Consider the following 24,530-nt stretch of genomic DNA (forward strand, 5'->3'; position numbering starts at 1 on the left):
CTTTGTTCCCCATGCTGCACCCATTAGTGTAAAGGGACATCAGAGAGGCACTCCATTATGGTGATTTCCCAGAGAGGTGTGAGAGTTTTCCCCATAATTCTGTCAGGTAGGCACTTCCTTGTTTATATGGACACACTTTAGATGGTCCCCCTTCAGCTCTGTTTTGTTCATTTTGTTGATGATGTTTACAGACATACTTTGCCTACCAACCTAGTCAACTACTTCCTCACATGATTTTCGGTCACTGTCTCCCTACCCTATATTTCTGTTTTAAAACTCTCCTCACCAAGTTGGTCAGCCTGTTGGCCCCACTTAGTCAGGTGGACCCTTTCTCTTTCGAGCAGGCAATCATCAATCCTCAAAAAGTGTCCCATGGTCATAAAAAATGAAACCAGCTGACACCAGCTGTGCAACCAGCTGTAGGACCCATCCGCTCCTCCTCATGTCCTTCACCTTCACTGTAAGGATCAGGAAGAAAAACCACTTAGGCCCCCATGCCCTTCACCACCACCCCCAGACCCATGTAGTCATGCTTCATGTGCTCCAGGTTACCCCTGGCAATAGAATTGGGGCCTATGTGGAAAAGCATCAAGGGGTAACAGTCTGAGGGCCAGACAAACCTTGGCAGTCTTTCCACAGTGCCCCAGAACTGAGCATTGCAGCAAACCCTTGGCAAGCGGCAAACTTCCCTAGGTGACAGGTCAGGTCAGAAGATGGGAGCATCATCCCCACAGCATGGAGTTGTAAACTACTATTCCTTACCACTTCCTCCTGGTGCTTCTGTGTGGATCAGGTTTATCTGGCTTGGGAGCCTCATTGGACAGAGCTCCCACGCCCTTGTCAGCTTTGCGGGCACTAAATCCGTTCTATAAGTGTAAATCTTGAGGTGGAGCAGAAGCCTTCCTCCTGGTGCCAGAAGTCACAAGTTTCCAGCCTTTGCCATCCTGTAAGTCTTCACTCCCAACAGGCACAGACTCTGCCTGCACCTCCTTCAGGAAAGTTGGGGGCTTGACTCTTTAAGCTACAGTGTCTCAGAAAAGATCCGGCTGATCTATTTCTGATGCTGCAAAATCCGCTGACCTCCCCTCGCAGCTCCCTAATTTGGTGATGCAGATCCTCAACAAGCACACATCTCCTGCAGGTTAGAAGACCACCTCCTGCTGCCCCAGCCTCAGGAAGAGGCACCAGGCACTCCCTGCAGCTCAAGATATGCAGAGCTGCATCCTCCTTCTGGACCCCTGTCTGAGTCAAAGTTCTCATCTTAGAGGGTCCATTGCTCCAACAGCAGCTGGGGGCCATGCCCTGGGGAACATCACTACCATCACTGAGAAGGTGTAACCTCTACTGAGCAAAGTTGCTGGTCTTCTGTAAGGTCTTCTGCACAAGCTGCTGGGCCAACTGCTGTGTGCATTTGCTGCCTCTGTTAGCTGCACTCAATACTACTGACTGAAAGATTACAATTTGCACTCATGAAAAAATACGAATATTATTTTACACACTTCAATGTGGTATAATTCTTCAGTGGGCACATCACTACGGTTAAATAGTCCATGCATAGATTTGTGAGATGTCGGCCAATATTATGTAAATTTTTTGTTTTATCACTGATTTCTGAAATTCACTGACTGTATAAATTCTACAGACATTCTGTCTATTTAGCTGTATGGTATACTCTAAAATATTTAGATTGATTTTTGTAGGATGAAACACTGATGTTCAGTCTAGAGAAATACCCAGTTAAATTATTTTTATAATTTAACTGTCTATTATTTTATCTAAACTTGGACACTAGGTTACAAAATACAAAAATAATCTTCATATGGTATTGAGAGTATACAGATAAAAATATGTCCATACTTAAAGATTATGATCAATTATTCCAGTATAAATTCCACAGGCCAAACCTATGTCAAGTGGTAAATTTTGTTATGCTTCAGAATCATCAGTATTTAGATGTATAATAACTATTTTCAAGGTATTTGTAAGACAATCCTTTTTTTAGTTAATCCTTGATTTACATACTCAGCACTGGAGTAAAAATGTTTAAAAACATAGTTAATCTTTGTCTACGTATTAACAAGCTTCTGAGCCTTTTTTGCCTCTGGAATAAAAAGTAGCTTATTTTAAAAACAGCTTTGAATTTATAAATACATCAGCTTGATTCAGTTCAGGTCTATACTGGACACTTCCTGAGTTTCAGTAGTTTGAAACAGATATTCAGCCATTATTTCCAACTACCCTTAATGATAAGTACATTTCACAGGTAGAAGACTAATATCTGCTTCTTGTAAATAAAATGGAAAGTATTTGTCAGCATCTATCCCATCTGCCTCTACTTTACTACTATCTGTATCCAACAGATAAAAGAAAGAAGACAATAATAACAATAATAGTAATAACAACAACAACCACCACCACCGCCTCATGAAGTTCAACAAGGCCAAGTGCAAGGTCCTGCACCTGGGTCAGGGCAATCCACAATATCAATACAGACTGAGAGATGAATGGATTGAGAGCAGCCCTGCAGAGAACTTGGGGGTATTGGTGGATGAAAAATTGGACATGAGCCAGCAATGAGTGCTTGCAGCCCAGAAAGCCAATCATATCCTGGGCTGCATAAAAAGAATCATGGTCAAGGGAGGTAATTCTCCCCCTCTATTCTGCTCTCCTGAGACCCCATCTGGAGTACTGTATCCCAGATGGTCCAGAGGTGGGCCACAAAATTGATCAGAGAGGTGGAACACCTCTCCTATAAAAAAAAGACTGAGAGAGTTGGGGTTGTTCAGCCTGGAGAAGAGAAGGCTCCAGGGAGACCTTATTGTGGCCTTTCAATACCTAAAGGAGGCTTATAAGAAAGATGGAGAAAGACTTTATACCAGGGCCTGTAGTGACAGGACAAGGGGCAAGTTTTAAACTGAAAGAGGGTAGATTTATTCTGGATATAAGGAAGTATTTTTTTTTCGATGAGGGTGGTGAGACACTGGGCAGGTTGTCCAGAGAAGTTGTGGATGCCCCATCCCTGGAAGTGTTCAAGATCAGGTTGGATGGAGCTTTGAGCAACCTGATCTAGTGAAAGATGTCCCTGCCCATGGCAGGGGGGTTGGACTAGATGACCTGTAAAGGTTCCTTCCAACCCAAACCATTCTATGACTATATGATTCTATAATAAAGAGTCTGCAGCTAAACATAAATGCTTCCAAAACTGAGAGGAAAAAGAGTTTTGTACAGACTTCAGGAACAGATAGTTTTTGTGATTTTACTTCTTCATAACCGGGAAATGATTTTAGCTCATATTCTGTGCCCACTCATGCATAAATAAAATAACGTATGGTTGTTAACTTAAGCAGATATTCAACTATTTTCTTCAATCCAATTCCCAAGTCTTTATATAAAAACTTCTGAAAACAAACATGATGCCTTCATTGAGCTATCAATAAAGAATTAGAACGTAGAACTGTATGCAATGTATGGAGAATTTTTAAAGATGCTTAGACTTTTTCAAAGCTTAAAGGAAGTACTGGTCAAACAGACTATGAAAACTAATTTTGATAAAGGGCATTATTATTTAAATTTTTTGAAACTTAGTCAAGCAAATGTCCCCCAAAAAACCCTACAAGAGGTCAGAGGCCATCCTATTCTAAAGGAGATCTTCAAAAGGTAAATAAATTAATCTGCTAACAGCATAAAAATGTTAGAAACTCAAAGAAAGTTCAAGATAATATAGGAGTCTTCTTTTTAAGATATTATGAGCAGTAAAAATATAGGTCAAATACAGATGCATATGGTGACTACAAATACTGGAGAGGAGAGAACACAGAAATATTGCATAATTAATTTTCCCATATTTAAGCAGAAAAATAAATAGAGGAGAAAGACGAGGCCTGCATCAGGTCCAGCTTCCCTTGTCAAAGAGCTCTCAGGCTTGATTACCTCCACCTGGGTGACTAAGACCATCAAGGACCATAGCCACCAGCGGTGACTATGTGGCTTCAGCTTCACGGTACTGTATACTCATAGCTAATTTATGACACAAGTTTTAAAGAATAAGTGCTTTGAATGTGCAGTGCTAGTGTTTAATAACAAAGAAATAACCATTAGCAATGTGTGCTGTTAATGAGCATTAATGTAGTGCGGTCTTGTTTTACTGTTTGAAACTGGCCTCATTTATCAGTCTTCCAAATACTACAATCAAAATCTCTAATTTTCTGATTGTATATGTATACATATATGCAACAGTTTCACCCGAGCTCTTGCAAGGACGGTTTGCAGGCCTAAAGGTATATTTAACTCTAGTCAGTATGATATAATGGAAGGTGTCACATCGAAATATACTGCTATGCCACATACAGACTTCATAGCTAATTACATACATGTAACATAGTACTTCCCACCTCAAATGCATTTAATTTCCTTTTTCACTTCTTATGTTTCAATATTCAAGATAATTCCTTAGACTTGTAATGTAGTTACTGGGGAAAAAAAAGTTGTCTTTTTAAATTAGCTACTTTCCTACCTGATTAAGTTTCTTCCACAGGTTGAGAACAGGAGAGAGCTCAGTAGACCATATTTCTCTGTCAAATTTGCAGCCAGCAGTTACTGACCTGCTCAGGATCCGAAGCTGTGAAATGACCTGAGTGATGAGAATACAAATGCAAATCTTGAAGAAGGATAAACAAACTTCTTTTAGTACAAAAATGCAATACAATAGCAAATACTCTCCAATTTATATATGGACTATTACTTTTCTGCATACTTAATTACTAATCATGATCTATTCAAAACACAAATACCCATATCCAAATATATAACATACTTGAGCTTCATTCATATTAAGCCCAAAATAAACAAACAAAATCTGTATTTTTCATAGCATAACCATTGTCTTTGTTCAACTATAATTTAAAAACTCATGAGGTGTATAATTAATTAAAAAGCCTCTTTTCCACAAAATCTACAGACAAAACTCAAGCTCTGCCTTTAACTAGGCTCCACGTGTAATTAAAAAAAAAAAAGAAACAAAAACCCAGAATATGTTACTAAATACAGATAGTACCTATCAGGCATCAAAACTCCAAGACAATTATAATAAATTCATTCTGATCTCCCATGGATCTCTTACTTAGATATTCATGCTACCTCAAATTATATAAATGCATATTTATTAAAGAAATAAAGCAAGCAATTAAAAGAATAACTGCAAAACTTTCAGAAAGGAAGGGAGCTCCCAGTTCATCAGGTCCAACTGCCTTTCATTGTTAGCAACCCTGGTAACTCCACACATAAACTGATCAAATATATGTATACCTTTATAAAGAAAGAATATTGAAATTGAACTTCTTCAGTGATATTGCAGTCTGTCCCTTAAACTGCATATAGAACACCTGGTATTTGTAGGTATTTTAGTTATTTAGTTAATAGTTTAGTTATTTAGTTAGTTAGTTAGTTAAGTTTAGTAACTATTTAGTAACTAAATAAGTTTAGTTATTTATTTAAATTTTAGTTATTTTTCACAGTCCATTTTTTGCAAGACATGTTAGAGAACAACTTACTAATTCTCTTCTCTTTTGCTTGACTTCAAAGAATTAAATTTGATAATAAAAAATTTATTAATCATTCAGAAGGACTGGACTATTTAATTGTTAGACAGAATGAGGCAGGAAGTCAAGTTGTTTCTGCTGGGTTTTGACTTATTTTCTGTTCTTGAAAGATGTGCAATGATGTAGTGTTTTCTTTTGGTTTTCATTTTCTTTTGCTGAAGCAAACAATAGCTTCTTAGTTATCAGCTTTGATAGGGACTATGAAGCACTACAAGATGATAGGACACTGAACCAATATTTTAACTTTTATAACATTTACTATAATTTTATTCTTATATTAAATGTCTTACAAGACATAAACCAAAAGATAAATACATATAAAGTATAAATACATAAAATCTATCTCTATAACATATAAACCTATATTTAGAAAAACAAATTTAAAAATACTTTTAATTAAGCTAAAATAGTATTCTTTTTCATGAAATGCTCACTTCTTAACATATTAATTCTGAAAAAATCTTTTTAAGTTCCCTCAGAAATGACAACATAATCTGTTGTCCTAGAGAATTATGCATACTCTGTGATTCCAGATCTCAGAAATGATGAAAATAGGATTTTTTTTTCTCTGTTATATTTAAGGAATTAAAGTGAAATTAATTCCACATCCCAAAAAACACTATTAGTTGATAAAAGTCATAGTCTATTATAGTAAAGTACTTTAGTCATGATCCTGCAACTTGGTTTGCCAAGAGGAACTACATGCATACCTAATGAATATTGGGAGGAAGCATCTTACCGTACTAAAACCTTACTTTTGTCTAGTCTGAAGTAACCTGCCAGAAAGGAAGGCAAGGAGAAGTTGCAGTAAAGGCAAAGGAGTAGCTGGAGTGAACAGCTTTGCCTAGGAACAGGTTATGAGCCAGCTGAGAACTTACAGGCAGAGACCAGAGGACAGACCAACATGGATGGTGCTTTAGTAGCTGTGTGCTACAGACTCCTTGATTGAGAAAGTAAATGAAGTCTTATTCTGACAGCTTGAAGGAGCCCAACAATCACAGGCCTTCATACCCATGGGAGACTTCAACCAATCCAGTATCTGCCGTGAGTGCAATATGACAGGGTTCAAGAAATGCAGGAGATTTCTGGAATTTGTTGAAGACAATTTATACAGGGAATCAATTAGCCAACCAGGGGAGATGCTCTATTGAATCTAATTATTGCAACTATTAGCAATTATTGTTGCTAATAAACAATGAATGGTTGAAGATGTGAAGGTCAAGGGCAGCCTTGGCTGCACCAACCATGAGATTGTGGAGTTTAAAATCCTGAGAGAAGAGAGCAAAGCAATTAGTAGAATCACAGCCCTGGAGCTCAGAAGAGCAGACTGTAGCTTAGTCAGGTATCTTCTTGGCAGGATCTAATGGGCAACTGCACTGGAGGGCAAAGGAGGCCAGGAGAGTTGGTTAATCTTCAAGAACAAATTCCTCAAAGCACAAGAACAGTCCTTTCTGATAAGCATGACAAGCAAGCCAAAGAACAAGCATGGCAGAAGATCAATCTGGATTAAAGAGGAAGCTCCTAGTGATCTCAAATGCAAAAAGGTATTCCACAAAAGATGGGAGCAGGGGTGGACTACCCAGGAGGGATATAAAGACATTGTTCAATTGTTTTAGGATGGAGTGAGGGCAGCCAAATCTCAGCTGGGTTTGAAACTAGCAATGGATGTGAAGGCCTACAAGAAGGGCTTCTGCAAAGTATTCTGGCAGCTAAAGGGAGGAAAAGAAAATATGAGCCACTGCTCAGTATAGCTCATTATGGAAAATACCATTTCATCCTCTCATTCTCATAACTTAATTTTAAACTTTAATAATTCTTTGTGTTCTCCAGATATTGTGTATAGCAGAAAAGATTGTTTAATTTAGCAAAAAATTATTTTCTCTGATTAACATTTTGATCGTAGTATCTTTATCATTCCTGTTATTCTTCCTCCTTTTCACTCTGCACTCATGCAAATGTTCTGACAAGCAATATAGATAATAAACAGACATTTGCACTTTCCAGGTATCATTCTTTTAGCTATAGTTATGGCTCTTATGATTTGTTTTTGGATAGTTGCCTGACATTATTTGCAAAGAAATAAAACATTTATATCAAATATACTTTACTGGTAATTCAGTATGCAGTAGTGCATATAAACTTGTATATTTATACTATAAAGCTGCAGGAAGTTTATATGATTGAGGGATTTATATAATGGGGGACTGAAAATATTTAATATTGTATTCTTTTTTTGAGTGACTTCATAGGTATAAACACTTAGCTACATATAGCTGAAATGAATTTGAGAAGTAGTGACTGCAAGATCAGTTATTTAAAGTATTTCCTAACTCTAGCATATAGGGCTAGCTGTCTAATTTTAATTATCTAATTATAGAATTTGTCTATGTAATTTAAATAGGAAGTACACTATCTATCCATCATTTCAATCTTTGTTCTTCAGTGCAACTACATCTGTTTCTGCTTTGTATATTTTATCAAAGTAGCCCCAAAATAGTGGGATGTGATTATCAAAAGTTAAGCACTTAAATGAAACATACTGAATCAAAAGAAATCAAGTTTTAACTCTCAGTTTTCTAGAGCACTGTATGATACTATGATCTTTATCAAATGTTTACGGAAATTCTTTAACTCTTTCCAGTTCCTCCCATTTCTTCTCTCACATATAACAGGTATGATGGTAGCATAACTTACTATTAAAGTTTCCATGACAGCAGACTTTTTTCAATTGACTGTAATTTTAAAAAACTTAATGGGTTAGGCTGAAACTTTGTGTACTGGTGGCTCTTTCAGCCTGAATACTTTTTTTAAATTTTAGCCTAGAACAGTCATTCACCTTCAAGGAACAGAGGAAAATATATCTTAGTCATGCCAAAGTACTCAGGTTGACCTCATATTTGAACTGCTTCAGCATCCCAAACTTTTGCTAAGGGACTAGAAATTTGATGGACATTTTTTTCTGTGCCATTTTTTACATCCACAAAATCTGTCTCCAAATTTAGTAAAGAATTAGAGATTGTAAAATAATAACTCATATTACTGCTTAAGTATGATGACAAGTTTAATTTTAGAACTTGAATGGTATCTTATTCTCACAAATCACAGTGAAGTTTCCTACAGTGCCGACCAGTCTATGCTACTTCAAATCAGCTGAAGCCTGAGAAAAGGCTCAGTACTCTCAGTACTCTCAGTACTGAGAGTACTCTCAGTACTCTCAAATCAGTCTCTTTCTGAATGTTATGCAAATGAAAAGGGAAATCGATTTTTTAATAGGATCATAGAATAATTCAGATTGGAAAGGATCTCAGGAGGTCTCCAGTCTAACCTGTTTGAAGCAGGGTGAGGGCTGAGATCAGACCAGGTTGCTCAGGGCTTTATCCAGCCTGGTCTTGAAAAATCCCAACTACAGACACTGCACAACCTCTCTGGATGACCTGTTCCACTGCTTTATTGTCCTAATGATGAAGAAGTTTGCCTTAATATCCAGTTTGGACCTTTATTGTTTCAGCTCATGTCCTGTAAAAACAGGAGAGTCAAATGCACAGATTAGGACAAAGAATGTGTTAAGATTGGGAACGACCTGAATAAAACCAGGAGTGGTATGTATTTCCCTATTAGAATTACCAGAGGTATCACAAAGGTCTCCCAGGTTATGTGGTATGTTTGCAGTCACTCCCTGGAACTGTTTTTACCTCCAGGCAAGAGAAACAAGTTTGGAGTTGGAAGGGAAATGGGATTTTAAAAGAAAGAGGAGTATCAGGAATACATTCCCGGGGGCCAAATGAAAGACAAAAATGGCTCTGTAAGGCAGCAGGACAGGAATGAGAACACAGACTGGATGAGTACCTAGAAGGAGACCTTGATTCAGCTGACAAAGGAAATATGATTAGGAATCTGTATTTAAGGAGACAAAATAACTTTTGGTTTGAGAGAGGGCACTATACATAGTCACTTAAATCAAATTTAAAACAGACAAGCATGAATTCACCCCACCTACCTTCAGGCACTTACTTAAAGCTTACTTAAAACTTACTTAAATTACAAAGATTACCAACATAGCTTCCCTACATAATCAACAGACAGATTTTAAGTGGGCTACATTGTTGTTCAGAAGTCCCTCCTATTGAGTACATAGGAAAACTAAGTTCCTTACATAGGTACCTCAGATAGATGGGTCTATGCTGTGGAAATTAGAATGAGGATTTTCATTTCCTGGAAACCTAACTTAAAAAGTCAAGAAGAATTCAGCTCCTCTCACTACACTATATACATCTTACCATCAGGTCAACTTATAATCAACTTCAGATTCTTAGTCTAGGATGAGATTAATCATGCCTTAAAACAAGATACTTCTATGACCACAAAGAGAGACTAAAAGTGACTAGTGCAGATGCAGACATCTAGGTCTGTTGAATCATATCCTTTGCACTCTAGTTTGGAAAGGTACCAAGCAATTACATACGTACTTATAATACTGAGGAAACCGAAAATCTAATCATAGTTGTATAAAGCAGGGTAATCAAAATAAGAGTACTTTTAAAATACCTAACCTTTGAATGCTTAGCTTTGTTACCTCAACACAGTCTCTTAAAATATTATACACTAAAAGATCTTACATGTTGCGCTATTCCAGTCCAAATGCACACTTAATTATTTTGAAAAAACGATGAGTGAAAAAATCTACCATAAAGCAGGAAAACAGTACCATCACTGAAAATATGAGAAGGATGGAAAGAAAGGTAATCAAAATATAAAAGCAATCACCAATAATGGTCTGTTTAAAGAGGGGTGAGAAGATTATTCAGAACTTGTAGAATTTAGTCTTTGTAGAAGCTGCCTGTTTTAAGTAAGGTAAACTAATCAAAACAGTATTTATATAAAAAATTCAATGAAGTAATTTATTTGTGAACAGTGCATCTAATAACTATGAACAGCATACAGAAACTACTACTGAATATTTTTTCCATTCTTAGTGGAAAATTCATACACTATGGGTTTTTTGCATTGTCAGTACGGAAAAATATAAGTTGCATATATTAATAAAGGTGGGGTAGTCAAACTTGAAATGTCAATATTTATTTACCTAGTTATTAAACTAATTGTGCATCTCAGCTCTATCATCTATTGCACACTTTATGGGTTTCTGTGGATATATGCTGTTATGATATTGATCAACACATTACAGTAAAAACCCCACACATTTAGAAAAATTAAGAGAGATAATGAACAGAACGGAAAGCAATAAAGATAATGAATGAGCCAATGTGGCTTCATATGGAACTACTAGAAAGTCATGTTAGACCTGAAAACTAAAAGAAAAATTCATGGAAAAATAAAAATGAGAAAAAGTCAAGATTTTAATCTTTCCTTCCCTGAAACTTTGATAAAAAGAGATTTGTAGGAACACAAAATCTATTTCTGTTCTTTACTCATGCACAAGATGAGGAAAAGGTCCTGCCTTCAGTAATTCACAGCTATTGCAAAACCTGCTACTTCACAAATACAATAAATAACAAACACAGGCTTATATCTAAGTCTTGTATTTATTTTACAAGCAATCTATTCTACAAATTATACTACAAAATCAAATTTTGCACACGGTATTACAATTTGAAAAAGAGGAAAGCAATAAAGCCAAAAATAATTTTGAAATTCTGTCACTGAATTAAAAAAGAAAAACCAAACTAGGATCAATCATTTCTGAATTAAATATGATTACTATTCTAAGAATACAAAACAGAAGAGATTTGCCAGTCAGATAACTGCTATTTTTCTCAAGACTATGGAACGATTTTTATTTTTGTACAAAAAGCTAACAAACTCCTCTCAGTAAATCTATAGACAATGTCAAAGCAGATACTCTACTGCCATCTACCAGTTTTAAAATGATGTAGTCTTAGCACAGAAACCACTTCTATGTTTCATTTCTGTGAATGAAACAATATATCCCTTTACACTGCTGTTCAAGGAGATATTTCTGTTTTTGTAAGACTTTACAGCTCAAACTAAAATATGAAGTTATGACATAGTCACTTTGGTAAATATTGGGAAAGTAGTAACTAAGTGTAATGCAACTATGTCTTCTTGTGTCAAGAGAGGAAACGGCTTTCAGTTTGATATGCCTTCTGACAGAACTACATGCTTCCATACTGTTCCTCATATTTTGGCTGCAGTAATCCACACTGCTGTGAAAGTAGCCTAAGACAAAGCTGCCAATGAAAGCTCTCTGACTTTCAGTCTCCCTGTGTCCCTTACCCCCTCTGCAAGAATAGGGTCCATGGAGGTTGTTAGGATGAGGCTACTTTAATGGCATTCATAACCAAATCATTCATACTGCATGTGGATGAGTAAGAAACAGTGTAGGTCTATGCTTGCTCTTTTGTTGTTCCCTCAAGATCACCTCAAAGCTGCTCATCCACTGAATAAGTAGGACTGGATTCATTACAGAGATACATGCCTTCTTAATCAAAATACAAAGCAAACGAGGGAAGACATTGACACCTCCTATATCTTCTTTTATACAGAAGAGGATCATATACCTTTGACACCAGGAAGATCCTCTGTAGAGCAGGGGTTCAGTGGAGGAGAAAAGAAAATCAGCAGGATGCTGCAGAGGGACAGCACGGGCCCACTACTGACCCAGCCAGCATTCCAGTTGCACCTTCTCCGAAAGAATAACTAAGGGCTTTACTTTGTAGAGGTCCCCAGGATACATACTACCTGGCGAACACGATGCTAAAAGGAAGGCCAGAAGAGGTGGTTGACCTTAGCTAATTACACACCCTGACAAAATTTAAGAGCACCAATATATTCTCATATACATAGCACCAATCCTATGGCAATTAATAAGACTACTTGAAGTACTGCATTGGTAAAGGGCTGTGTTTTTCATTAGAGCACAGTACTGTGGCTTCCACTCCATTATGTGGCACAGCACATTTCTTTTATGCGTCACCATGGGTATATACAATATACTCCCCATATTTTAAAACTTCTTGTTAAGTACTCAAATTGCTCAGTTGCATGGTAATAATAAATACAGTTTGGCATTACTCATCAATTTCTGCTAGAGCTTATTAGTCATGTATGTGTGATGTGGGATGCATTTAATAAATGTCAGCAATTATATGCTCTACACAGTTGATACAAGGGTTATATAAATGCTGAATTATTTTAAGAAAATAGATTTATGTTCATCCTGACATCTATAGCAATAACATAACAAGTTCAAGAATAATTTCAATTGCATGCTTTTCAATAATTATACCCATATTACTATATGTGGCATGATTAGAATTATGGGGGAGCAGTAGATATAAAATTAGGTACCAGTGCTCAGAGTCCCGTTAAGGAGCTAAACTTTGACAGAGAAAATTTAGTCTTCTGATGAACACACAAGAAGCTATAGCTATCATTATATTACAATTGCACCTTGAAAAATAACCCCACACCACAGCCCCACTATTCTATATACAGTAGGAACACTTCAGTCAGAGGTATGACTGTAATATTGGGTGGACATACTCACCCTAACTTTACTGTAGCTGACTTGGGTAATAACAGCAGTGGAGACTTGTATAATCTCAAGCATGATCTAGCAATCTAAGAGTTCCAGGTGTCCTTGTACACCCTCCCCTACACACGCTGTCTCTGTTGCTGTCGGTAACAAGGTAAAAACCAGCATTGGAACTGTACTACAGTCATACATCTGACTAGAGTTTTAGGAAGACAGAGAGCAGTTTTAATCTAAGTAAACAAGATATGCAAGGAATGGTGGGAAGAGGTACAGAATTAGCCAGTGGCTTGCTGAACATAAGAGCAGGTCAGCAAGAAAGTTGAAAAAAAGAACCCAAGGATAAAATGCCATTACTGAAGTCAATGAAATCATTGCAATTATATTTAATGAGGCAAGATTCACTTCATGTTTCCTGACCCTGGTTCATACCTTGCTTGCCTTACTAGATTGCCCTACACTGTTTTCCATTATTATTTCCACACATATTTCCACTATTCATTTTAACTCAGCAAGTATTCATCACCAAATAAATAGCTATAAAAAACATAATTGGGTTTTTCTACAAAATTTCTAAGTTTCAAGCACAGACAGAATAGCAACAGTAATTATTTTAAATGAGTACTATATTTAGCAGCTAACCTAAAGTATGATGAGCTATTCCTTTTGACTTCTAATGGATTTCATTAAAGAAATTGTTTCTCTTTAAGCAATCACATCTATAAAAATAATGCATTCAGTGTGAGCTTTCTGTGCTAGTATAATTTATGTGGAGTATACAGTTAGGAAACATGCTTCTTGTCTGATTTTGTAAATCTAGCTTTGTTCAGATATCATAATTTACTTAAGTCATCTGGATATAATGTGTGAATACTGTTTCTGTATGTTAAGTTTCTGCTAGAACAAAGCCTTAAGTTTTCAAATGATTCAGCTGCCATTCATGACAAATATGAAATTTCATGGTATGAATACATGAAAATAATTATGAAATACAGACACAGGTCATTTCTACACACTTTTAAATACTCTCTATAACAATGTGCATTTAGTCCTCTACACATCCAAATTTATATTTATAGCAGTGATCTGGAAGATGAGATTTTTACTGAGTATGAGAAATAAAACACACAAGCTTTATAGTATGTCAAGGAAATGCATTAACAAATTTTTCATGGGAATTGTATCTTAAAAGCTTGAATATGTTTCATGAGAGACCTGCTAGCTTATAAAATTTTAACTCGAAATAAGAGTTACCTTTCAGTCACAGAAGCCCTTTTAAAACCATTATTTGTAACTGTATGTCTTTATATTTCAAAATGTATGTGAAAAAGCTCTATTATTAATGATGACATTACTGAAGGAAATTTCTAAAGTGCTGGTTAACAGTCAACATTGCAAATGCAGGCAGGAATTATTATTTGTATTTATATGTATGTTGAGGATAAGCATGAGGTAAACTGCACAGTTAACATTTTGGACTTTAGGGAAAGCAGACACTGGTTTATTTAGGGAACTGTTAGCAGAATCGCATGAGAAGTGGGCATAAGGGAGAGGGAAAATTGGAAACAGTATAGTGGACAGCACATTACTTTCAGCTGATTAAAAAGGGGAACAAAGGAGTATTTTTGAGTGAGCTTCAGAACAAATCATCTAATTGTGCAGAAAGACCAGGATTTTCAGCAGAATGACTGTTTGGGTAAGCAGGGAGTGTCTCAATGGATTGGAAGACAAAAAAAAAGGAACATATAAGAGGCAAAATCAAGGGAAGGAGGGAGGGAGGGAGGAACGGAGGAAAGGAGATAAAAGCACTGCTTGGGCACTTCAGTGTGAAATTAGAAAAGCCAAAGCCCAGCTGGAGATAAGACTAACAAGGAACATTAAGGGTGAGACAGGTTTCAACACATATGTAGAAGTTCAAAGAAAACGGGGCATTTGACGAATGCAAGAGAACATAAGTGAGGGATGGTACATAAACGCCTGAAGTATTTAATGGCCTCTGTGCATGGTTTAGGAAGGAAAGGAGCAGCTAATAATGGGAGAGAAACCGTTTACTTAGACAACATGAACATACTCATACACGAACATGGAGTTAAATCCAGATGGCAGCCAGTCACAAGTGGTGTTCCCCAGGGCTCAGTATTGGGGCCAGCTCTGTTTAATATCTTTATCAATGATCTGAATGAGGGCATCAAGTGCCCCCTGAGTAAGTTTGCAGATGACACCAAGTTGTGCAGGAGTGCTGATCTGCTTGAGGGGAGGAAGGCTCTACAGAGGGATCTGGACAGGCTGGATCGATGGGCCAAGGCCAACTGTATGAGATTCAACAAGGCCAAGTGCCAGGTCCTGCACTTGGGTCACAACAACCCCATGCAACACTATAGACTTGAGGAAGAGTGGCTGGAAAGCTGCCTGGTGGAAAAGGACCTGGGGGTGTTGGTTGACAGCCACCTGAATATGAGCCAGCAGTGTGCCCAGGTGGCCAAGAAAGCCAATGGCATCCTGGCTTGTATCAGAAACAGTGGGGCCAGCAGGACTAGGGAAGCAATCGTCCCCCTGTACTCGGCACTGGTGAGGCCGCACCTTGAATCCTGTGTTCAGTTTTGGGCCCCCCACTACAAGAGGGACATTGAGGTGCTGGAGCGTGTCCAGAGAAGGGCAACGAAGCTGGTGAAGGGTCTGGAGAACAAGTCTTACGAGGAGCAGCTGAGGGAACTGGGGTTGTTTAGTGTGGAGACAAGGAGGCCGAGGGGAGACCTTATCGCTCTCTACAGCTACCTGAAAGGAGGTTGTAGTGAGGTGGGTGTCGGTCTGTTCTCCCAAGTAGCAAGCGATAGGATGAGAGGAAATGGCCTCAAGTTGCGCCAGGGGAGGTTTAGACTGGATATTAGGAAAAATTTCTTCACCAAAAGGGTTTTCAAGCACTGGAACAGACTGCCCTGGGAAGTGGTGGAGTCACCATCCCTGGAGGTATTTAAAAGATGGGTAGATGTGGTGCTTAGGGACATGGTTTAGTGGTGGACTTGGCAGTGCTAGGTTAATGGTTGCAGTCGATGATCCTAAAGGTCTTTTCCAACCTAAATGATTCTGTGATTCTATGATTCTACTCAAATCAATGAAATCCAGATGAGATTCACCCATGGCTACTGGCCAATGTCATGACAAGGCTGCTCTGTACAGCATATGAAAAATCATGGCAATCATAGAAAATCCTTACTGCTAGTAAGGGTAACATTATGCCCGCCTTAAGAAATGGATGGAGGATTCATGGAATGACAGACTACTACACCTAATCTCTGTCCCTGGAGAGATCACGGAACACATCAACATGGAATCCACTTCCAAACACTAGAGGGAAAAAGAAGGCAATCAGAAACAGTCAACATAGCTTTACCAAGAGCAAACAATGCTTGACCAACCTGATAGCCTTCTGTGATGAAATGACTATGTGAATGAGGGAAGAGTGGGGGATACTGCTAGTAAGGCTTTTGACATCATCTTTGATCGCATTCCTATTTTGGAAGCTGAGGAAGTATGGACTTGAAGCATGATCTCAAAGAACGAGCTAGATGGAAAACTGGCTGTATTGCTGGAGTCAAATGGTAGTGATCAAGGGCTTGACATCTGGCTGGCAACTAGTGAGAAGGAAACCAGGGTTTGATACTGGGGCCCACACCCTTGAATTTCTCCATGAACAACTTGGATGATGGCACACAGTGCACACAGACTGAGCCATAGACAGTGTTGGCAACAGTTCCACTTAGAGAAGGAGGTTGGACTACATAAACTCCAGAGGTCCCTTCTAACCAGCATTTCTATAATTATGTGGTCTAAGAAAACTTTCTAACCAGGATTCCAATCCTTTCATGCCACCTTATATTGGTGTGCATGGCTTTCCTTCTGTTTCTCATGCATTAATTTTAATTTAAGATGGCATTTACATTTTTAACTTAATTTTTTTAAAAAAAATTTGTCTTAATCTCAAACTGCACTTTTGAAAAGTTCCTGTCAGTGGGCAAGTAACAGGTCAGTCTCACAAGCACACTCTCTTCCATTAATGTGAATGATGGCCTTCCCTAAGGATGCACAATTAGTTGTGGGAACCATTCACTTGCTTTAGCAGTTAAATAAAATAAAACTGATAACAAACAAATGAAATTTGAAATGTGTTGGTCTTTCACTGCCCTGGAAAACAAAACAAACAAAAAAATCTGTTCACTAATTAATAAAATCCCTTTTTCATTTCTTAGCATTTCTAAGAAAATTATCAACATATTTGAGACAAGCACTATAACCTGCATGCTTTAAGATGCTTGAATTTTCACTTCTTCCTCCTGAACTCTTCAATTTTAAATTGAATACTTATATATGAAATGAAAGTCTGATAACTATATTTGGATTGTTACAACACTCAATGCAGAAATGGGACAAACAACTATGTTTCAATTCCTGTCCCAATGAATATCTAATTTTTCAAATAGTCCAGTTTCCAGTAGAAGAGACACCCTCCCATTTCTGCATAACCAACAACCTGGTAGTTATGGCAGTTTTCCTTCATCTCGTAAATGTTCATTAAAATGTTCATTATACAATTTTTAGAAAAGCTGTTGACATTACTACAGAGCTTGATCCAAAGTTCAGTGGAAAGAAATAGGTACTTCCAAAAGGTGATTCACCCCTTTATTTTAGATGCCTATCTAAGAATAGCACAAATTATTCCCTGTAGCTGCTTGTCTGTCTTTAGTAACAAAAAAATGGATAACTAGTTAAGATCAGGTGGCTAACATTCATATGATTCAAGTTAGATGAGACGAGTTACACTGGGGCTTCTTTTTTTTAACTTCAGTTGGGCTTATCATATTTTCCTGTCACAGTACCTAGACATTTAAAAGAAAAACAAACTCACATGAAATTATTCCAGTATCGATCAGGGGAATTTGAAGTGGCTTCAATCGATAAATACATCACAAGTCTTTTCTAGTAGGATTTTAACAAAATATCCTCTAAGAGTTGAACTACAAATCTGACAGAACCTCTCTGTGTATTTCAGACACACTTTTATTCCACAAAATCTATTTTTAAAATACCATTGACTTCTAGGAAATGTATTATAGAATAACATCTAAATAAAATATTTGGTATTAATACAGGAGGTATTTTAAGAAATACTAAAACACTAACTGAAGATAATATTAGTGAAGGAAACAGGATTTCACAGGTCTACATAATTCACTCTCTGGCAGGTAGGAATGTGTTATTATTTGGAGATGGACTGTAACATACAGGAAGCCTAGATAACCAACAGATTAGATACCTAACTTTGAGAAAAATAAAGCTCTGTTAGATGATTATCATCTTTAGTACAGACATTTTTTTTCTTTTATGTTAGTTTATTTGCCATCCTGTAGTAACTACCCAAAATATTATGGCCATACTGTTAAATAAAAGGGGAAGTTTGTGATTTCCAACAAGAAGGAAAAGGCTCCTTCTCCACCTGCAGATGTGTAATTGCAGAATGAGTAGAAACAGGTGAGGAGGAAATGATCTATCAGGGAGGCATGTAGGCTACCTGAGCCTGACTCACAGACCAGAACCAGTGCCATTCAGAGGAAGTGGTAGGTGACCATTGACATGGGGGCCCAATTGGTGTTCTCCCTGATTCTGCTAGTGAAGGGAATGGGACAGGAATGGATGCATGTGACCATGCAACCAGGTCACAATACTTGGTTGCAGAGCTGGGATGTTATAGACATGAATTTGGCTCTTATGGCTGTGACACCTTGTTTGAGAGAGACTGACAGCTAGGGGCAGACAGAATCCATATGAGAAGTGTAACAAGAGTATCTGCCAACAGGCTTGCTACTAGCTAGCAGAGCTTTAAACTAGGTTTGTCAGGCAGTGATGACCAAAGTCCAAAGAGAAATGGAGGGGCACAAGGTCAGAAGAAAGCACCTAGAGTATAACATGATGGGAAAGGCATTCCTTTAAATATGTCAAACAGCAAGTCAGTTCTCTTGTTAACAATACAAAGAAGCACATTAATGTTACAGGAATTGTTCTGCTCTTCATGGTGCCTTCATGAATACCAGATGGATTCCATGAAGACATTTTGAGATTAGTTAGATGGAACAGAAAAGCAAAATCAATTATTATCAAAAGAGCTGAGATAAATATCTACGATTTAAAAAAAGGAGTATCTTAAGGAACCATCCTTCTGCAATTACTTTCAGATAATAAAAATAATGGAGTTGATAACTGGGAGAAGTGAGAGTGATTCCCATCACTCACTTTGAGACAAAACAGGTGAAGACAAGCATGCAGCTGGATTTGAGAGAAATTTATTTGGGAAAACCAAATTACTTTATATCCTCTACCCTGCCACAGAAAATACTAGTCAGATTTGGATTATATTTGAAGCTATAAAATTTGTCTGAAACAGGTTCTTAAAGCAAGTAATTTTCTTGCAAATCTGAACCATCAGAAATGCAGAGTATCACTTGCCTGGTTCAAAAGCAAATAAAATTACAAAGGACAAAATATAGGAGGAGAAATACTCCCAGCAACATCAGTTGAAGTGAATTGGAACCCACTTATTTGAAGTTGTAAGTATTCACAGCTCAACATTTTAAATTGGTATATAAAATCTACAATTAAATAATTTTATAGTATTTCATTGAAAAATTGGTAAGAAGCTACAGTTTGTGTGCTCTTCAACAATCTGAAGCTCAAAGGATTATTTTACATTTGTGATGCCCTTAAGCACTTTGAAGATGTGGTGGGTTGACCCTGGCTGGACACCAGGTGCCCACCAAAGCTGCTCTATCACTCCGCTCCTCAGAAGGACAGCGGAGGAGAAAATACAACAAAAGGCTCATGGGTCGAGATAAGGACAGGGACATCACTCAGCAATTACCGTCATGGGCAAAACGGACTTGACTTGGGAAAATTAATTTAATTTACTACCAATCAAATCAGAGTAGGATAATGAGAAATAAAAACAAATCTTAAAACACCTTCCCCCCACCCCTCCCTTCTTCCCGGGCTCAACTTCATTCCCAGCTTCTCCACCTCCTCCACCCCAGCGGTGCAGGGGGATAGGGAATGGGGTTGCGGTCAGTTCATTATGTGTTGTCTCTGCCGCTCCTTTCTCCTCACTCTCTTCCTCTGCTCCAGCACGGGGTCCCACTCACGTGAGACAATCCTCCACAAACTTTAAACAGTAAGTTTCAACTATGCATGCACAATCACCCCCAAGAGGTCCTATAAAGTGAACTGGAAGTCCACAGGTTTGCCTTCCACTTGCCATTCCTGGGATGTACTAGCACATAGAGAGACTGTAACTGTCCTTTATCCTTGCATGATACGTGTGAGAAAGTGTACTCATTTGTCCACGAAAATATCAAAACCAACCTATTTTTCATCCTTACTGAGACTTACCTGTCTCATATGATAGTCTCTGTGAAGCATTATGAACCTGTACGTGTAAAAGAATGCTGAATTCCTGATGCAAGATATTATTAAAATTATTATACACAATATTCTATGCAGAAATTAGCATTAAGAAAACGAAATGTTAGCCATATTGGTTATCATTGGCAGTCATATTTGAAGAGTCTTGGATAACTTGCCAGTTACTGAATGGCTTTTTTAGCAAAACGCTTTACTATATTATTGGAGAACGTTTAGATTAACCAGTCAACTGATCATACATAGCTAATGGTTATAGGCTGTAGTCATTTGCAGGCATAGCTATTCAACAGGATTTGACGGGATCACACAACACTAACAGAAGGCTTTAAATGCTACACTCTAAGGAGTGCTGTGCAAAGGAAGGAGGGAGAAAAAACAATGGCTCTGCATTTTCATTTCATGTTCCTAGGGTGGTTACTGGCAATAAGCCATATTAGTTGCAGGTATGCTAATTCCTGCACAGAACAAGATAGCTCCTACTGCTTTTCCAAGGTGTAAAAATACATATGCAGGCCTACCCGTTTCAGTCTGTAAAAATTCTATTTATCACATATGATAAATGTTATTTTGACTAAGACACTTTATGTATGATTCTATTAAAAATTATAAGAAAGAATGAAATTGGTTCATAGGAATTCATAAAAGAACAGAAATATGGTTCCAAGAATAAGAGACAATTACACCAGAGCCAAAAGCCCACTTTGCAAAAAGGTGACTGGAGAGAGATCTAAATTACAGACCCTTCTCATCCACAGGAAACCTAAAGCAAACCTCCACATATTCTGACTGCTCTAATCATTGGTTATAGGTTAGATTGGGAGATTAAACCACCTGAATACAGGACAATATGCAGGCAAAAATACAGTGTTTATCAGATCAGAAGAAAAGAGTATGACTGTAACCGAGTGGTGAGGACTCTTGCTGAGCGTGAGGAAACTTGAGTTGCAGCTGTACAGAAAATCTCTACCTGGTGTAAAACAGACACGACGAGCTATGCTTATTCCTGCAGCTGCACTGTCAGCTGATTTCTTTTCTATTTTAACTGCACTGTTCTGCAGAAAGAACATAGCAAGATATGTGAGATTACTCGTGACAATATTCAACCTAAGGGATGTTGTGTCAAGGGCTTGTTGTAACAGTAGGTAAGGTAGAACCAAAGAGCCACAGCGAACTCTAGAAATCCAGCCTCTAAAAATTTACCTAGCTCTACCTACATAAAGCAACTAAGGACAAAATCCAGAAAAAAAAATGTAAGTCATGGTGCTGAAAAGATCACGTCTATGTAAGTCAAGTATTTTCTTAAAAACAAAATGGCTCTTACCAGTATGCATACATTATTAATACTCTCTGAATTACACTACAGAACATCGTAAAATGTAAGTCCTAACAATTCAATTAGTAATTACCAGTATTAAAATAATACAGCTAGCGATATTCAGCTCTTAAATTAGAATTTAAGTTCTCTGCTGGAAAAAAGAAAAGCTGAGAATATAATCAATATTTGCAAGGTTACTGAAAAAAGCCCATTTCTTTTAAGTGCTGTTTTAGGTTTACCCAAACATTAGCAACGCAGTAGGTCACAGAAGAGATCTCTGCATCACTGCAAAATGCTGCACTGTGCTGCAGCAAATTTCTGCTACAGCAAAGTGTGTTGCTGCAGCAATACAAACTATCATTCCTATACATGAAAAATAAATAATATTCATAGAAAGTCTATATAAAATCTACATTTCTAAGTATTCCATCTTGTGTAGTGAAATGATGTCATAAAATGATATCAGATTTCTTGTAATAGAATTACATTAGTTTAACTTCATGGTTAATGGAATAGATCATAGTGTTACCTGTTCTACTACTTATTTTAAAAGATTTTGAACTGATAAAAGATTTCTAGTTACAATTTACTTAAAAACAATGTATATCTGAATGATTATTTTATCTCTGAGCCTAAACATATGAGTAAAGTCGAAATTGCTGTCCGTTGGTTTAAACAAGTAACTTCAAAGTATGTATGTTTCAAAAATAACCTACTTCACCTAATCCTGAGTTCAGTGGCATAGATGATACAATTCTGTGAATCTCTGCATAAGGATGAAGATGTTAGTAAAAATACAGACTGAGAAATGATAATGGCTAGTAGATGAGAAACTATATGGCATAGTAGACAAATTATAAGAGAATATACCACATACTTAGCATACAATCAGTGAAGTAGTGGACATGATATTAATTTTCACCTTTCTGGTACTAGTGACATGGCGACTGAGCTGGTAGCAACTTGTTTCTCACTACCTTATTCATTCAGCTTTTCTCTGCTTTAGCTTGGTAATGGATTTATGAGAAACACTACTGTTAGAAGGCAATCATTCAATTTCAGATTGTGAACCACGGGATCACCTAGGGATCCAAAACAGCTGTCAAACTGTCAAAAATGGAATGGGAGTACAATTTATAGTTAGGTAGAAACACAATTTAAGAAAAAATCTCCCATTTCTGTTACTTAAATTGCGTAAGACTTAAAGAAGTACCACAAACTATTATTGGAAGGATGAGGAAATCTCTCATATGACAAAGAAGCATCTCACAGAATTGTAACTACAGCAGTCTCATATTTTCAAGATTGTAATACACAGTTTATAGATCATAATCAATGCTATGACAGACCAGTTCAGTAGAGTGCGAGTCTGCTTGTAAATGCATTCATTACCTATTTCCCTTCACACAGGAACTCTGAATCTATTCTGATTTTGTGGAGGTTAACTAAGGACTTATCTTCAAATACCAGCATTTTTAACAACTGCAGCTCTTAACAAGTTATGTAAGCATAGCTGAAATAAATAAAATAATCAGCAGTTTACAGTGTAACTGACAAACAAAAGCACTTAAAGTTGATGTTTGTGTAAAAGATTTTAAGACAAAACCAAACAGAGTTACACTGAGTCTTGGTGCATTTTTTGGCTTTGTAATAGAGGAGTTCTTGAGCTCAGCATATTACCCTATGCACCCTTATCCTACTGATTTGTCTTTATATAGCTTTATAGCTTCATGTGCTAATAATAAAACAAATAATTTCACAATACAGCTATGGATTTAAGTGAACAGATATATTTCAACAAATTTACCAGTACTATAATTTGATATTCAACAAATGCAATACTCAAAGGCAATTTTTGGGGTGGTTTTTTTTTGTTTGGGTTTTTTTTTTTAACAGATCAAAGGTCTTATACCAATAAGAAATTTCTACATGGAGCCCTTTTTAGGTGAGGGTGAGCAAACAGTTAGATACTTTTTTAAAAAATGTAATTCTAAGTCTTGAAATTATAGGGAACTTCCAACTGATTTTGCCAAGAAAGGTTGGACTGGATCCTTGAGGTCTCTTCCAGTCTGGTATTCTATGATTCTATGATTTAATCTTTTCTCACCTATAACTTGTCCTTATATAAGACAGCATGCCAGCGCTATGCAGAAAATTAAAGTGAGCCTTGATATACAGACCAGTTCACTTCACAGTTCTGATATAAGATTCTCAATTCAATCAACTTTCATGTTATCTGACGCAATTAATTTACCGGTCAAATAAACTATGCTAATCACTAGTTAAAGATTTGTACTGTTTAACTGCGCTTATTCAGTAGTCGTGTGCTCTCATCCAGACTTAACTAAAAAGCAATGAAAAAAAATATAAAGAATTTAAGCTTTGCGTCAAAGTCCTAAACTTGCTCCATATTTGAGCTAAAAGGCATTAGAAAGCCCAGCAAACCTGAATAAACAAAAGGTGGACATTCACCTGCCTATGAGCATTATTGAATTTCAACTCAGGCTGAGGTACAGCCACTTCTTCGTCGAACTCCTCCCTAGACTCTAGGCCTTAGTGGCTCAATTCAGTTGTTACACATAATGCCATTTGAAACTCTGTATGTTATCCAAGAAAATGTTATGGATAGGCAGATATG

The 24,530-nt window shown here is 37.2% G+C and overlaps 1 protein-coding gene across 4 annotated transcripts in view; it reads right to left on the reverse strand.

The window, feature by feature from the left end:
- Positions 1 to 24,530, reverse strand: part of DYNC2H1 (dynein cytoplasmic 2 heavy chain 1) — a 186,797-nt gene that overhangs the window by 38,110 nt on the left and 124,157 nt on the right. For all 4 annotated transcript variants that reach the window (XM_075491022.1, XM_075491021.1, XM_075491020.1 and 1 more), the window contains one exon: positions 4,514 to 4,630. In XM_075491022.1, the coding sequence (XP_075347137.1) occupies positions 4,514 to 4,630 (117 nt within the window). The remainder of the gene's footprint in view (positions 1 to 4,513; positions 4,631 to 24,530) is intronic.

Source organism: Mycteria americana, chromosome 1 (assembly GCF_035582795.1).
Source record: "Mycteria americana isolate JAX WOST 10 ecotype Jacksonville Zoo and Gardens chromosome 1, USCA_MyAme_1.0, whole genome shotgun sequence".
NCBI classification, from domain to species: domain Eukaryota; kingdom Metazoa; phylum Chordata; class Aves; order Ciconiiformes; family Ciconiidae; genus Mycteria; species Mycteria americana.